We start from the raw sequence: 15,406 nt of genomic DNA, 5'->3' as shown, positions 1-15,406 counted from the left end.
AAATAAAGTTCCTTAACCCTGTCTTCCCTTCCCCATATGGTATTAAAAAGAGGTGAGATGAGCCTAGTTTAGAAGCGCTCCTGGTCGCCGGCCCATTGCCCCACAGTCCAGGGTGGGCAGCCGCCAGCTCGGAGCTGTTCAGAGGTCCCTGTCGGAGGCCAGATCCCCCTCGGGTCGGGGGCCATCTGGCTGCTCAGTCAGACAGGCTATCTGTACCCCTTCCGGCCTAACAGGCTCCCTGTCTTCGTGTGGGCCCACTGGGGAGGCCCCCGCGGGGCTGGCGGGGGACCCCGGGCCCTCCCGTCAGATGGCGCCCTCGAGGGAGGCTCTGTGCAGCAAGGAGTTGCGCTCGTTCAGGAGAGTCGTGGTCTCGTCCACCAGGGGCAGCTCGGACTTGTTGGTCAAGTTCTCGGTACAGATGGTGCACCCATCCGGGGGGAACTGGGGGCAGTTCTCCATGCGTGAGGCCAGCAGCCCATTCTGGTACTGTTGCCGGGTGATCTGCAGAGGGAAGCGGGACGGCCTGGTTCACCGACAGCAGGGCTGGTGGGGGCCAACCCTACAGGAGACCCGGAGAAACGGGCGGCCAGGAGGGAGGCTGCGAGTCCAGGAGAGAGGGCGTGACCCAGGGGGCGGGGCTGGGGGGGGTGACCAAAGAGCGCGAGGAGCTAGAGCAGGAGAGACACACATCCCGGGCCCCCCAGGCCCTCCGTGCTGGGTGTGGTGGATCAAAGAAAGAAGCTGCCGGTCAGAGGCAGAGTGATCCAGACGCCCAGGATGAGGAGGATGGTGCTGCCTGGGCAGAGGGCCATGGGGAGCGCTCACCTTAATGTACTGGAGGTCCATGAGCGCCCGGACGCTGAAGTCGGAGGTGTACTGGCCCAGGATGGAGCTGCCGAACTGGTTGCTGCTGCCTGCCAAGGGGGCTGGGCTCGACGCCGTTTCTGAGCGGTCCGGGTAGCTGAGGGAGGCCGAGCGGCTGAGGGGTGCGGGGTGGGATGGGGAGCGGTCTGTGGAGGGAGAGAGGCTGTCAGGCCGGGGGCCAGCCTGGTGCCCCTCACAGCCTGCCGTCCAACCTTGTCCACGGACACCCGGGCAGTGGTGCCCCCACTGGCAGCGGGAAGTAGTTCTCGGGCACAAACGAACGGAAGCTCTGCCTGCAGAAGGTCCGACCTCATCAACGCCAATGAGTTAGTTTGTTTAGCACTGTGGTGCAGTAAGTATTAAAAAGTCTACCCAGGGGCTTCCCTGGTGGCGCAGTGGTTGCGCGTCCGCCTGCCGATGCAGGGGAACCGGGTTCGCGCCCCGGTCTGGGAGGATCCCACGTGCGGCGGAGCGGCTGGGCCCGTGAGCCATGGCCGCTGAGCCTGCGCGGCCGGAGCCTGTGCCCCGCAACGGGAGAGGCCACGACAGAGGGAGGCCCGCATCCCACCAAAAAAAAAAAAAAAAAAAAAAAAAAAAAAAAAAAAAGTCTACCCAAACGGATGAACAAAACAGAAAACAAAACCCAGAGACACAGGAAGTTTATGGCCACAAAACCCCTCATTTCCCCAATAGCTGATCAGGCAAGGGTGACACAATGATGACCTGAGCATGGCAGAGGAGCCACTGTCCCTGTCTCGATGACAGCTTCTGTCAAGAGACATAAACTGCATATTTTGAATTATATGAAAAGGAAGAACCTACAGTTTGCACTCTCTAACCACACGTCATACGCCCCCCAACGTGACACCCTGCTCACATCTCAGAATGCTCGTAAGAGCTCAAAAGTGTGTTCTGCACGTAACCTGTTGTATGTGGAACAGTCCTGCCCTGTGTCTGCTGAGCCCAGCCAGTCTGGCAGGGGGGATGGGGTGCAGCAGGTTCCTCTCAGAGGAACCTAGAGGCCCCAGAGCTCCAGGCTTCCCACTCTGGGGTATCTGGGGGCTGGGTGCCGGTCCCCCTCCCATGAGGCAGAGCCTGGGGTAGCGGTGGCAGTGCCTCTTCCCCGCCACCAGAGGAAGCACAGGCCTCCACTGGGTCAACTGTAACCAGGAAGGGGGAATGGCTCAACCTCCAACGGGGAAGGAACCAGCTCCTTATTTTGGAAAAGGACGGGCACACACATTATGGTACATCATTAGCTCGGACTTTTGGGAACACTCAGAAAACAATGAAATGCACCACGAAGTTAACGGTGGAGGCATACTGGCTTGTTTTAAACAAACAGGAAGTGGACTGACCGGATTTGCTTAGTTAACTAGTAAGTTACTAACTACTGAAGTTAGCTATTCTAACAAACAGACCAGTGAAAAGAGCAAGCATTGAATCCGGGTGGCTGAACCAAGTGCGACTGAATTGAGTAATACTCTACGTTTGGGTTTCACTCATAAAACTAGGAAAATACAGTCTGGATATTCTATGATTAGGTGGTATACAACCACTAGAGGACCATGTGCGTGTATCACTCATTCTACCTTAAGCAACACCTCTGATTAAGTTCTAGCAAAGAACAGAAACACTAGGGATATTGCTTAATATTTAACATTAATTATTTGGATGATAGAATGCTTTTAATTAACGCTTATTAACACTCCAGGAACAGGAACCGAATTTAAACCAACATAAATTAGTCACATGGCCTATTAAAAACAGAGGTCTAGAAATATAACAAAACATGAACTGTTTGTTTCTGAATAATGAAATTATGATGCTTCTTAATTTTCTTAAGATTTTTTTCCACCTTCCCAACTTTCTAAATAAGCTATGTTACTTTTATGATTAAAGCAAAACAAAACAAAAAAACAGGGGGTTTGACTTGGTAAGTCCATTTCTGGAAGAATATTCTGAGGACACAATCTTAAATACAGAAGAAGTTTTTCCATAAAGAGGTTTACATCATGCTGTTATACTTAGAATACAGACCTCCATGAATATGCATAAGGTGGAAAAAAAAAAATGAAGGCACACCTGCTCGGTGAAACCCCGTGTAGCTCTAACTAGAAAGCTTACGGAAAAGTGTCTCGGTTCCCATATTAGGTAAAGACATCAGGATTCAAACCATGTATGCATCAACTCCCGGCCATCTATGAGACAGAAGCAAGAGCAGAAGAGGAGAGTGAGGCTGAGGGGTTGGCCAGTGGGGGCTGACATGGCCCATTCTGTCCTCATCAGACCACCCCCTGCTCAAAGACCATTAATTGCTTAATGTACTTCCCATCACTGCCAAAAGTTGGCTGTGTTTGAACGGGACAAGTGACTTCTAAATCACCTTTGTACTTTTTTTTTTTTTTAAGAGGATCAATTTTAAAAAGTGTGTTTTTGTACATTTAAGATGGAAAAAAACCCCAGCTGTACAAACATAATAGGGGAAACAGTTGACTGAAGTGATAGGTTTTTAGCACTGCTGGGGCCCAGGGACCTTCTCTAAGTTATGCACTGAGACCGGAGCTCAAAGACACTCGTAATGCTCTTCTCCTCCGGGCTCAGCAGCCCAGGCCAGAATCCTGACATCAGGACCTCTGCCGCCGCGGTATACATGGGATAGGAATCCCTCGAACTGAGTGATCCTGGGGCCAACACAGTTCCCATGGACCCTGGGACAAGGCTCGGGAGTGTGACATATCAAAGGCCAGAAACAGCATGTTTCTGTGGCTTTTGGAATTTTCCTAAACATTTTCTGATTGGAATGTCACATTTTGGTTGTAATAGAGAAAAAACAAACAGTAACTGAGCTCTAACTAAACATTTTATATCAATTCCATCACTGCTGCCAACAATTCTAAGAAGTGGGCACACGTATTGCTCCCATTTCACAGGAGGAAACCAAGACTTAGAAAAGGTAAGTCAGCTCCCGGAATCATTTAGCTGGTGTCTATGGAGACACCATTCAACCAGGGTGGTATGACTGCAGCCACACTTCTAACCACCCAGCTGCTGCCTCCCCCTGGCAGGTGGAACCAGCAGCCAAAGAATGAAAACCAAAGCCTGTGAGGAAAGCTGGAAAGTTTTTGAGAGAAAGCTGATGGGGTGACAAGTCATCCTGCTGAGGCCTGTGAGTGGCCCTGAGCAGCTGGGCTCACTTGGCCTGGCCGGGAGCCACCCTCCACTCCCAGCCTGTCACCTGCGGGCGTGTGTGTCTCTTCTCAAAGACCGAAGGACCTCTGGGGAAACCCTTCCAGGACCTGGGCAAAGGCACACAGTAATTGGGCCCCCAGGCCAAGCACAGCTAGCACTGGTCAGGCTGGTCCACAAGTGTGAACAGGTGGGATGGCACAGGTGCTGGGCGGGGGCGGGGCCCCCAGTGCCTGCTGGGAGCGGTTAATGCAGCTGCAGTGTGAGGGCTCAGGCGGCAGGTGGCAGTGCAAATTCTCCAGCCATGCCATGTTACCTGAGAGCCGGGAGAGCAGGGAGTTCCGCTTGCCAGGCGGACACCTGACCAGGGTGGAAGGCACTGGAGCAAGAGAGGAAAAGGTCAGTGATGGGTGGGGTGGAGGTGGAGCCATAGGAACAGGATGGAGAAGCAGACTTGCTGGGGGCCAGGTTCCCTCGAGCAGAGAGGGGGCACAACAGTAAAGGGGGCCCGGCCCTGACAGGGAGGGTGCTCAGAGCTGACCAGAGCCCTGATCAGAGAAGGGCAGAAGCTGGTGGAGTGCGCCCAGAGCCCCCCGAAGTCATCTCCCCTCCCTTCCAGCCACTGCAAGTGGGAACCAGGGGCCTCCACATCAAAAGACAGAGCCCAGGACCCTAACCAGGATCTGAGGCATGGCTGCAGAGAAAGGGTGCTTGGAGGAACGTCCCGTGACCGTGTGCCCTGCTGCACAAGATTTCCCCAAGCTGGACCGCAAGAGGTGCTCTCAGGAGGGGCAGAGAAGTCCTCCCCCGGCCTGAGGCACCCGGGCAGGGGCCACCTGTTCCAAAACCCAGCTCTGCAGCCTTGTTTCCCGCTCCCCTCCCCCAGGAGCCTGCTCATGCTGGTGGAGGAGCTGAGCTGTGTCAGTATGCACGGGTGCCCAGCCCCCCACACGGGGGTCCTCTTTGTCAAAGGACAGTAACAGGCACAGCATGGAGGCTCCCCAGGAGCTGCAGCAGCCCCCTCACCATGTGCCTGTCCCCGGCACCAAAGCAGACTTTCACTCTCCAGCCCGCAGCAACCTGGGGCCGGAGGGGTCACACAACTGGCGAGGAGCTGAGCCGGGCGAGACTTGGGCCTTGTCTGCAGGGCACCCCCTCCAGCAAGGGGAGCCTGAGCCACCCAGGACTGGAGAAGCAGAGGGCGCCGGGGGGGCCAGTGGCCCTTCTCAGAGGCTGTCCAGTCCTCTCTTTGCCCCCAGGTCCCTTTATCCCATCAGAACGGCCCCTTAACCAAAAGGCAGTGGCTCAGCCCCCTGAAAAGCCGAAGCCATCTGCAAACTGCGCGGCTGAAAAACAGGCCCTGGCCTGGCCTCCAAACATGGGAGCTATGGGCCCCCTTCCCCCACCCTGACTCCCCTGGCCCAGTCTTCACAAGTGAGGCCCTGCAGCCTCCCTCCACCTGCCCCCCTCTCAACTGGCCTCCCGCCGTCACGGCTAAGGAGGGCCACTGTGGCCCGCTTGCCCAGTTGGCCCACTCTGCTGTCATAGGTCCCCCTGCTCAAGGGCCACTAATGGCCTCCTGCTTCGTATCGCAAGCAAACGCCATCAACTTCCTGCGGCTCCCTGACTCGTATCCACCCTCTTCCTCATCTCCTGGTGGGCTGGTCTCACCACCTCAGCACACGCTCTCAGCTCCCTGCGGGCTTTTGTCAGAATCCCCTCCTCATCTCTTCCCTCCACCCTCTGAACCCTGTCCCAAGGGGCGAGTCACTGCTCTTCCAGGCCACCTCCTCGAGGCCCTGGCAGCTCCGGCCCTCGCTGGCCTCCTCTCCCCCGAGCCACCTGGGTTATGACCCTTCTAGGCGGCCCTAGGTTCTGGGGGGCCAGTCCGAGTCTCTCCCCGTCCAGGAGCGCTGGAGGGCGGCCCAGACGTGGCCCAGAGACTCACCAGAGGGGGACGAGGACAGGGCCATGGTCCCGTAGTAGGAGAAGGCGCCCGTCTCAAACTTCATGTTCTCCTTCCCGGCCTCCACCTCCACCTTCCCCTGAAAGAACACGGATCAGGGTTACAAACAGAGTTGAGAAGGAAAAAACACCTGGGAAGAAAAAGCCTGAGGCACGAGGGAGAAGCGGGGAGTGAACAGGGCTGTGGGCCCCGTGGAGGAGCTGGTTCCAGAGCCCTGGAGACCCGGGGGCTCAACGGTGGCCTTGCAGGAGGACGGGCAACGGGGAGCAGAGGCTCAAGGGCAGGAAAGCAGGTGGGAGGGCGGGGCGGGCAGGCGCACCTGCAGGATGAGGATAAAGTAGTCCGCCGGCCTGTTGCGGGTGTACAGGTAATGGCGGGCGGAGTACTTGTTGTGTTCATCGAACTTGAGCTCCTGAATGACGTCTGGGTACTTGAGCAGCCGCAGCAGTATCTTCTCTGATATCAGAGAGGGGCTGAACTGGGGAACCTCTGGAGGAGGAGAGAGGAGGATTTCACATGAGGCCAGGCTGGGCCGGGCAGTGCCTGGAACAGGGTCACTGCTGTGCTGGACGGCTCCTCGCTGCCTGGCCCTGCCTCCCCGGAGGGCATGACCTTGGCTCCGGCCTCAGTACACGCAAGTCCGTCACCAGTTGGGCCCGAACAGTGGCTCCTGCACTAATGAAACACGACCTCAGGCAAACTCCTTCACCCGTGCCTCAGTTTCCTCGTCTGTAAAATGGGGATTTAAAACTTCACGGGGTCGCTGTTTGGTGAAATGGGATAACAGATGTAGGATACTTAGACACACGCTTGCCACACGCGAAGTGCCTAATATAAACGTGACTATCACACTGTCAGTATCCACGTCATCAACAGCCCGGCAGGAAAAGCACAGGCGAGGGAAGGATCACAGCTTTAGCAAGTGAGGGCTGGGAAGGAAGTCAGACGGAGGGGAGAGGACAGAGCAGGCGGGCGTTTTCCTAATCCATCACCCGGGTCTCCAAGGGAGCTCTGAGTCAGGGGTGAGAAGAGAGAAAAGTCATTGACCTAGAAGCCAGGTCCCGAGGGGCCCAGCAGATGCAGGCGGAGGGGAGGCAGAGAGATGAGAAGGGAGCTGGATCCAGATGCTCAGAGAGGATGAGCAGGCAGGGCTGTGGGCTGTACCCAGGGGGAGGGGGCATATGGAAGGGCCTCCTTCTCCCTCCTCAACGGGGAGCCCCCGGTGCCCACCTCAGGCCCTCCCAGCACAAAACAGCCAAAACAAACCCAGATGGTTCCTGGAAGTTTGTGGCAGCAACCCATTAACAGGGAAAACAAACCGCAGGGATCCTCGGTGGGGATGGAAGGAGAACACCTCGCCCCCTTCCAGAGGCAGCCGCGCCTGCCCCAGGCCCTTCATCTGCTGTAACCCTTGTCCCCTGGGGAGGAGTAACCAGAGTCCCAGCACGCCTCCCTCCGGGGCTGTATCCCACCGACAGCCGAAGGCCCCCCTCATGCTCTTACCCGTGGACAGGAAGCGATGAGCAGCCAGAAGTAGCTGAGGTGAAATTTTCACCTTGAGTTCATTGTCAGCATCCTTGAAGGCTGAGAAGTCACGCTTGTTCTTCTCCGATACCCGCTTCCGGCTTCGGTTGTCAGCTGCAAGAGAAGGAATCTGGAACTGAGAACAGCATCCCCCAAGGACTGGGGAACAGCCTGGTACCCACCCGCCGACTCCCAGCTCTCCGTGGGCCCTTCTTCCACCAGAAGCAGAAGCAGCAGCGTCTGGGCTGAGACACAAATGCTGGGAGAAGGAAGGCAGCTCCTGCGGCTGCTCCGAGCAGCCCTGGTTGCTGCCCAGCCTCCCGTCCCCACCGCGGCCTTCCCGCCTGGGGACAGCAGGTGCCAGTCTGAGCAGAACAGGGCAGGGCAGGGTGCGAAGGGGACTCACTGTACATATCAGACTCGTCCAGGATCTCGGACTTGATGATCTCCTCGATGACGTCCTCCAGGGTGACCAGGCCCAGCACCTCGTAGAAGGGGTCACCTTCGCCCTCGTTGTTCACCTTCTGCACGATGGCCAGGTGGGACTTCCCTGCGGGGACAATAAAATGAGTCAAACGAGAGCAGAGGGACCAGTCATGAGGCTCCTCGGCCAAAAGTTAACGCATTTGGGGTCGTAAGTCACTGGGGTGGGGTCATGAACGGCCTTTTTTCCCTTTTCTGCATTTCCTGAAGCTTCTACTGCAAACAGACATTGCTTTCATGGAAAGGAAAACCAAAAGTATTTTTCACTTTAAAGGCATTTAATTAAGGACCATCTGTTTAAATAGAATGAAAATGGCGAGGCCCTGCCTGGTGCTGCGCACCAGGGGCTCCTGGGAAGGGGAGAGACCCAGCCTGACAACTCGGGGACAGAGGCAGCATTGGTCAGAGCCCTGCGTGCACCAGCTGGACATGGGGCTCCCCAGGGGGCCCACGCCGCCCCCCCACGGGCCTCAAAGGCCACTCTCCTTCCTTCCTCCAGCGCTCCCTGGCAAAACTTCCCTGCGTGTACCCAGGGGCCGTGATCCTACCCAAGGCAAGGGCTCTCAGTTCCCAAAGCCATTAACAAATTAGCCCAGGCTATAATTAGGCCAGGCAGGTACTATAATTAGAGGAGGGCCACCCTTAGAAGCAAGAAAGAAAGTTAGGAGGCAGAGGGTGGGGAGGAAGGACCCTCCACAGAAGCTCTGTGGGGTGGCAGGGCTTCCCAGGCCCTCCTCTGGGGTCCCACACTGCTCTCGTGCCTCTCACCCCAGTGCGTGACAATGACAGGGTGACAGCCAAGAAGGGCCCGGCCCCCACTCTGGGTTGAACGGGACTGTGTGACCCACACCCGGGGACACGGGTCTAGAGCAGCCTAAGGGGAGAAGGCCCGGAGAGCTGTGAAGGTCAAGTCAGGGTCTCCTGCTCAGCTTCCCCTGCGTGACCCAGTCTCAGCCCTGACTCTAGCGCAAGGTGCGCAGAGGATGTTCTCCAGGTCTCTAAGGCCTCAGGGAATTCCAGCCCCAGGATGCATCTCCATAACTCCTAGGGGCCTCTGAGGGAGAACAGAGACATGCCAGTTCTCGGGACCAGCATTTTTAAAAATAAAGTGAAAAATCGCAGAGTACACCACATGGGGGGAAGTACCGGTTTTTGTTTGTGTGGTTGGTTTTTTTGTGTGTGAAACTTTTCCACAAGGTCCCGGGCACTGTGGTCTCCTTATTTCCAGTCGTGGTCAAAAACCTTTCAGCACTTTGCCAGGAAGAACCATGGGCTCGATTAAAACTTTCCAGTGTCTTCCAGAGCTGAGCCGGCAAGACCCAGAGCTCGGCCAAGGTCCTCAGCAGGCAGCAGCCAGTCAGGGCCAGAACCCTGGTGTCCGGCCCCCCGGCCTCTTCACCTGCCAGCGCTGCCCATCCAGGAGCGCTCTCTGGAGGCAGAAACGATGCTCTGAGGGGCCTGGGGCAGCCAGGTAAGCTGTGGCATCAGGAGGGAACCAGAATCAGAGCAAGGTAGCTTTTGCTGCTTCCTGACAGCACACCCTAATAAGCCTGGGAGTGCCCAGAGCTGGGGAGACACGCAGGTCCCCACAGGCACTCTGGTGGGTGGGCAGGTAAACGGGCACCCAGTTCAGGAGGCCAAGTTGGCGGCATGTCTCAGAATTCAGGGTCCCTAAGCTTGGACTTGGAAATTCCACGGGTAGGAACTTACTCTACGGATGTAATTTTCAAAACGGAGAAAGACAGAAAAAGCAAAGGGGTTCATCAGAACATTCTTTTTAACAACCTCAAACCTCGAGAGCAATGGAGCAGGAGTCCTTAACAGGAGCCACTGCTGTTCTGGGTAGAACGCGGCACAGCCGAATGAACCACGTTGTGGAAGGAAGCCTGGAGAGGCTATAACGGGACAGAATGCGTGCTGCCATCTGCCTGCGAGGGCCGGTGAGGTGTAAACTACCCTGTTAGTGTCTGCAGGAGATAACCATGGCCACCGGCCACCTTCGGGGATATCTGGAGTTTGAGGGAGGGGCCTTGTTATCCCTTACTTTATACCCTTCTATATTGTTCTACTTGCTAGGCATGTTTTACTTCTGCAGTTGTTGTTTTGTTTTTTTAATTGAGAAAAAATGAAGGTGGAAAAACAAAATTAAAGGGAACAAAGGGAAACTGGTGAGAGGGGGTGAGCAAGGACCCTCCATGCCTAACCTGCCGCAGACTGAGCCCCGGAGAACAGGGTGGGTGTGGCTCGGTCCGCAGGTCCTTGCTCACAGCCCAGAAGTCAGAGCCCCTGCAGAGAAGACACAACTCCAGTAATCTGAGAAAACGTCCCCCTCCCCACTGAACCCTCTAATTAACCCACAGACTCAGAACAAGTCCTGACCCGCAAAACAGTCACGGGTCACGCTGGGCCTCACAGGGAAAGGTGGGTGGCTTCTCTGAAGGACCGAAATGCCCCTCCTGTGGATGAAACGAGCAGATCCCTTGAGCCCCTCTCAGCTCTCCCCGCTGCTCTCTGGGGCACCTTGGTTTGTGGAATCCACTGGTGGGTGTGGGCGCCCTCTAGTGGCAGCACCTTGCAGACAGGTACCCTGTAGGTAAGGCAACCCGGGGCACGGCCCACGGCCAGCCCTGCTCTGCAGGCTAAGAGCTTGGAACACTGCACTGATTGTGTCTGGCCAGTTGGGCCGCATGCAAAGGTGCTGGGCTGGGGGCCAGTCAGTCATCCTCTGCTGGCCCGGGCACAGGACCCTGGGCCGTGTCTGCCTTCTTCTAATTTATCTGCCCAGAGGGGCCATTCTTGGGTTATAGCAGAACCATCTCCCCTCCCCCCGGTCAGAGAACCTCTCTTGCTAAGGTCACCAATGACCTCCAAGGGTGGGGTCTCAGTCTCAGATGACCTGCCCAGGCCACAGTCTCCGACAAGGGGCCAACTGTCTCCCTCCCCCTGGAAAACCTCCCTCTCCTCGGCTTCCAGGACACTGCTCTCCTGGTGTTCCTCTGACCTCAGGGCTGCTTCTCCTCCTTGAGAAGAGAGGGTCCCAGGGCTCAGTCCTTGCACCTGGTCCCTTGCCTCTGGACTTTAAATACAAACTAAATGTCAAGGCGTCTCAAATAAGTATGAGCAGCCCAGCCCTCTCCTGTGCCCTCCAGACTCACATATCCAGCCAGCTGCTCGCTGACAGCTAGCTCCACGTGGATGTCTAACATCTTGAACTTAACTCGGCCAAAACCTAGCTCCTGCCCTTCCTCCAGACCTCCCCAATCTCCATCCATCCAGTGGATGAGGCCCTGGAGGAATAAACTTTGCCACCTCTATTTCTTGTTTTCTTTGGCCACGCTGTGCGGCATGCGGGATCTTAGTTCCCCAACCAGGGTTCGAACCCGGGCCCCCTGCAGTAGAAGCGCGGAGTCCTAACCACTGGACTGCCAGGGAAGTCCCTGATTCCTCGGTTTCTCTACCCTTCTACATCCAACCCACTCAGGGGATCACATCAGCTCTGCCTGCAACGGACACCCAGAATCCAACCTCTTCTGGGAGCCTCCACTGCTACTGCCGCGTGCTGAGCCACGTGCACCTCCTCTCACCCAGAGGGTGAGACCCCAAGTCTTCATCCTGGACCCGAGTCTACTCTCAACACAGCAGCAAGGGGGACCCTCTTACAGGAAAAGTTACAACGTCACCGCATGCTGTGCCCCAAACCCTCCAGTGGCCCTGTCTCACTCCAGGTAGACAGCATACTCCTCGCAGCGGCCTGGGGCCCAAAGCCCTCCTGCTGCCCTGCTCTCTCACACTTGTGCCGCCTGGCTCTTCCTCAAACTCCTAAGGCTGCTCCCTCAGCCTGGCCTGCTCCTCCCCCACACACCTGCCCAACTCAGCCTGCTTTGGGTCTTCCTTCACTGTTCAAATGTCACCTTGGCCTACCCAGAGGGCCTCACTGAGTACTGCAACCCTTCCTCCAGCCCCGCAACCCTGGTCTTTAGTTTTTCACCTACAATAAACAATAGAGGGCTTCCCTGGTGGCGCGGTGTTAAGAATCTGCCTGCCAATGCAGGAGACACGGGTTCGAGCCCTGGTCCGGGAAAATCCCACATGCCACGGAGCAGCTAAGCCCGTGTGCCACAACTACTGAGCCTGCGCTCTAGAGCCCGCGAGCCACAACTACTGATCCTGCGAACCACAACTACCGAAGCCCACGCGCCTAGAGCCTGTGCTCCGCAACAAGAGAAGCCACCGCCATGAGAAGCCCACACACCGCAATGAAGAGTAGCCTCCGCTCACCGCAACTAGAGAAAGCCCGCATGCAGCAACAGACCCAACGCAGCCAAAAATAAATCAGTTAAAAAAAAAAACCAGAACATGTTTGTTCATTGTGTTTGTCATTTTATGGCCCATCTTCTCCCACTAGATGGAGAGCTCCATCATATCAGAGGCTGTCGTCTGTGTTCCCGAAACTCAGAACAGCAAGCAGCACACAGTAGGTGTTCAATGAATATTTGTGGAATGGATGACACAGTTCATGTGGATGTGCCTTAGGAAAAGAAACATAACCAACAGGAGAAGGGGGAGAGGGATGGAGACTAGGCAAAGAATTATTCTGAATTTTAGTAATCAAGAAGTTTCTGTAGGGACTTCCCTGGTGGCGCAGTGGTTAAAACTCCATGCTCCCAATGCAGGGGGCCCAGGTTCGATCCCTGGTCAGGGAACTAGATCCCACATGCATGTCACAACTAAGGAGCCCATGTGCCACAACTAAGGAGCCGGCGAGCCAAAACTAAGACCCGGTGCAACTAAATAAATAAATAAATTTTTTTTTTTTTTTAAAAGCAACAGGGGGTGAAGACTTAAAAAAAAAAGCAGCTTCTGAACAATAATTCAGAAATTACTATTAACTGATTTACCATTTAGAATAAGAGGATCAACTTAGGACTTACATTTATGATTCTCATTGTATGGAATTTAAATCTAATATAGAATTTCATTTTAATGAGTTACCTCATTTGATTGTTATTATCCATTCAACTGGATAATGGATTTTGGGGGGAGAAGTGGGGTGAGAAATGAAACATGAAAACTGACATAATACATCTACTCCAAAAGCTGAGAATCCCACATTTTCCAAGGCAGTCCTTATTCAAAGAAAAAAAGGCTGAGAAAATGTAGCAAAATGATTATATTTGGCTGACCCATATGAAATTGCTGATATTTGACTATTTTTGACCAAAAAAAAAAAAAAAAAGACAATTTCAATTCATATGGTTTAACCTAACAGTATGGGGGTTTCAGTATGGTTTCTGTTTTCTTTTTTATACTTTCCTAAATAGAAATTCTAAAATTTCCATAATCAATGGTATAATTAGAAAGAAACACATAAGAAAGAAAGAAACTCCTAAAAATACTCTCACACTGCTTTGCTAGGGCTTGGGGCTTCCTCAGCCTTCTAAATTCAAGCACTGCTAAGAAGGGGCAACCTGGCTGTGCGGAAGGGAAGGAGGCACCTTAAAATTGCTGTCCTGAGGTCACCTCTGGGCCACATCTGGCTGCAAGCTTGCCCTCTCCGCCCTTGTCGGCCTTTGTCCAGGTCAGAAAGCTGCACGAGGCCTCTAGAAACCCCCGCGGGATCGGCAGATGCAGACAGCAAGCCTGGGCCTCTTTCACTGCCCTCTCCCACCTGGAAGGGGGGCAAGCAGACGGAGGACCTGCCTGAGTCCCTCAACAACCTCTTTACCCTTCCACCAGCCCGTTAGCACTCACTGCCCCCGCGCTGCCCCGCCCCAGTTCTTCCTTTCCCAGCACTTGGAAGACCGTGGGCTGTGCCATCGGCTGCCTGGCACCCAGCTCCCCACGGACCAGGACCAGGACACAGCTCAGCCTGGCCTGCACCGTGATTCACTTCTCTCCACGAGCCCCCCATCCCTCGCCCGGTGCACAGCAGATGCTCCAAACTCTGCTAGAAACACACAGGGAGGTCTCCAGGGGCCCTGGAAAGCCCAGTCCTCCACCGCCCACAATGCCCATTTTAGCAAACAGCTGTGTCCTCCTCTCCCTTCCCGTAAAAAACCTTTATAGTCCCTCAAAGATCATAAGAAAAACACATTACTAGGTGCTGGGTTTCAAAGTCCACAAGGGCTCCGAGAGGCCCTACTCACCAGCTCCAGTTGCCTTTTCTCATGGGGAAGATCCAGGGGCCCCAGATCAGACGTGGGATTACCGCCACCCAAGATGGTGTCCTTGGCATCTCTCTCTGGCCTCCCTCGCTGGCCTCCCAGCAGGTCCCACCTCCTGCCATCCCAGTTTCCAAGACTGGCCCTGAGCTCTCAGGCGCCCCCCATGGGGAGAGGAGCTGGCCAGGCAGCCAGCTGCCAAGTGCAGACCCATGGCCCAAGACATAGCCTTGGGCCATGGGTCTGCACTTGCAGACAACGGGCACCCTGATTTCCTGGGAATCCCCCTCCTCCGCCTCCCTCCACCCGGCCAGGGCAGGATTAGGCTGATGATTAATAGCGCTGACCTCAGCCAGCAGGAGGAGCCGTGGCCCATCCCAGCAAGAAGCCAGGGGCCAGGGTGACAGAGGAACCAGAGGGGCAGAGCACAGCCCTCCCAACTCAGCTCCAAGGGGGTGGGAGAGTTACATGCAAAAAGAATACTGCAGAGCATCCAGAGCAGAGAGGGCCGGCCGGACTGGGGAGGGCCAGGTGGAAGCTGTTTAATCAATAAGCAATTTAAAAGAACAGTGAGAAAAAAAAATTTTAATTTTTTTAATTAAAAAAAAAAACACTGAGGAGGTCCTTAATTTTAATATAAATTAAAATATAAGACTGTGGTGACTAAAAGAGTGCAGTACTGGTGAGAACCATGACATTTTTCCGTCATGACCTGGCAGTATGCGTCAAGATGTAAAATGTATAAGACCTCGGACTCCACCGTTTCTTTCACTTCTAGGAAAGACCTTAACACAAAGGAAGTGCCCAGGCCATGTGCAAGGTGTGCCCAGGAGGGTCCACCCAGTGTGGTTTATGACACAGTACTGCAGCCACTAAAAAGGCTGATGTAGATATAGATTTATTTTAAAAGACGGTGGTTCACTGTTTGTGTAAAGCAGAAAGTTACAAAATACGACAGTAAGAGCAATACTGGTTTCTTTTGCTTTTGCTTGATGCATTTTATTTGTTTTTTGTTTTGTTTTGTTTTTTTGCGGTACGCGGGCCTCTCACTGTTGTGGCCTCTTCCATTGAGGAGCACAGGCTCCGGACGCGCAGGCCCAGCGGCCATGGCTCACGGGCCCAGCCGCTCCGTGGCATGCGGGATCCTCCCGGACCGGGGCACGAACCCGCGTCCCCTGCATCGGCAGGCGGACTCTCAACCACTGCGCCACCAGGGAAG

At 55.0% G+C, this 15,406-nt stretch overlaps 1 protein-coding gene across 1 annotated transcript in view; it reads right to left on the bottom strand.

Moving 5' to 3' along the window:
* Positions 1-221: 221 nt before the first annotated feature.
* The window catches only part of CNNM4 (cyclin and CBS domain divalent metal cation transport mediator 4), a 34,472-nt gene continuing 19,287 nt past the window's right edge, over positions 222-15,406 (bottom strand). The window contains exons 2-7 of the mRNA XM_007112217.4: positions 7,950-8,093; positions 7,523-7,657; positions 6,339-6,508; positions 6,002-6,098; positions 826-1,010; positions 222-501 (exon numbers count right to left, since the gene is read on the bottom strand). Of these exons, the coding sequence (XP_007112279.2) occupies positions 304-501; positions 826-1,010; positions 6,002-6,098; positions 6,339-6,508; positions 7,523-7,657; positions 7,950-8,093 (929 nt within the window). The 3' untranslated portion in view covers positions 222-303. The remainder of the gene's footprint in view (positions 502-825; positions 1,011-6,001; positions 6,099-6,338; positions 6,509-7,522; positions 7,658-7,949; positions 8,094-15,406) is intronic.

This window comes from Physeter macrocephalus, chromosome 12, assembly GCF_002837175.3.
Source record: "Physeter macrocephalus isolate SW-GA chromosome 12, ASM283717v5, whole genome shotgun sequence".
Taxonomy (NCBI): Eukaryota; Metazoa; Chordata; class Mammalia; order Artiodactyla; family Physeteridae; genus Physeter; species Physeter macrocephalus.
This window is presented reverse-complemented; position numbering and strand designations above follow the sequence as displayed.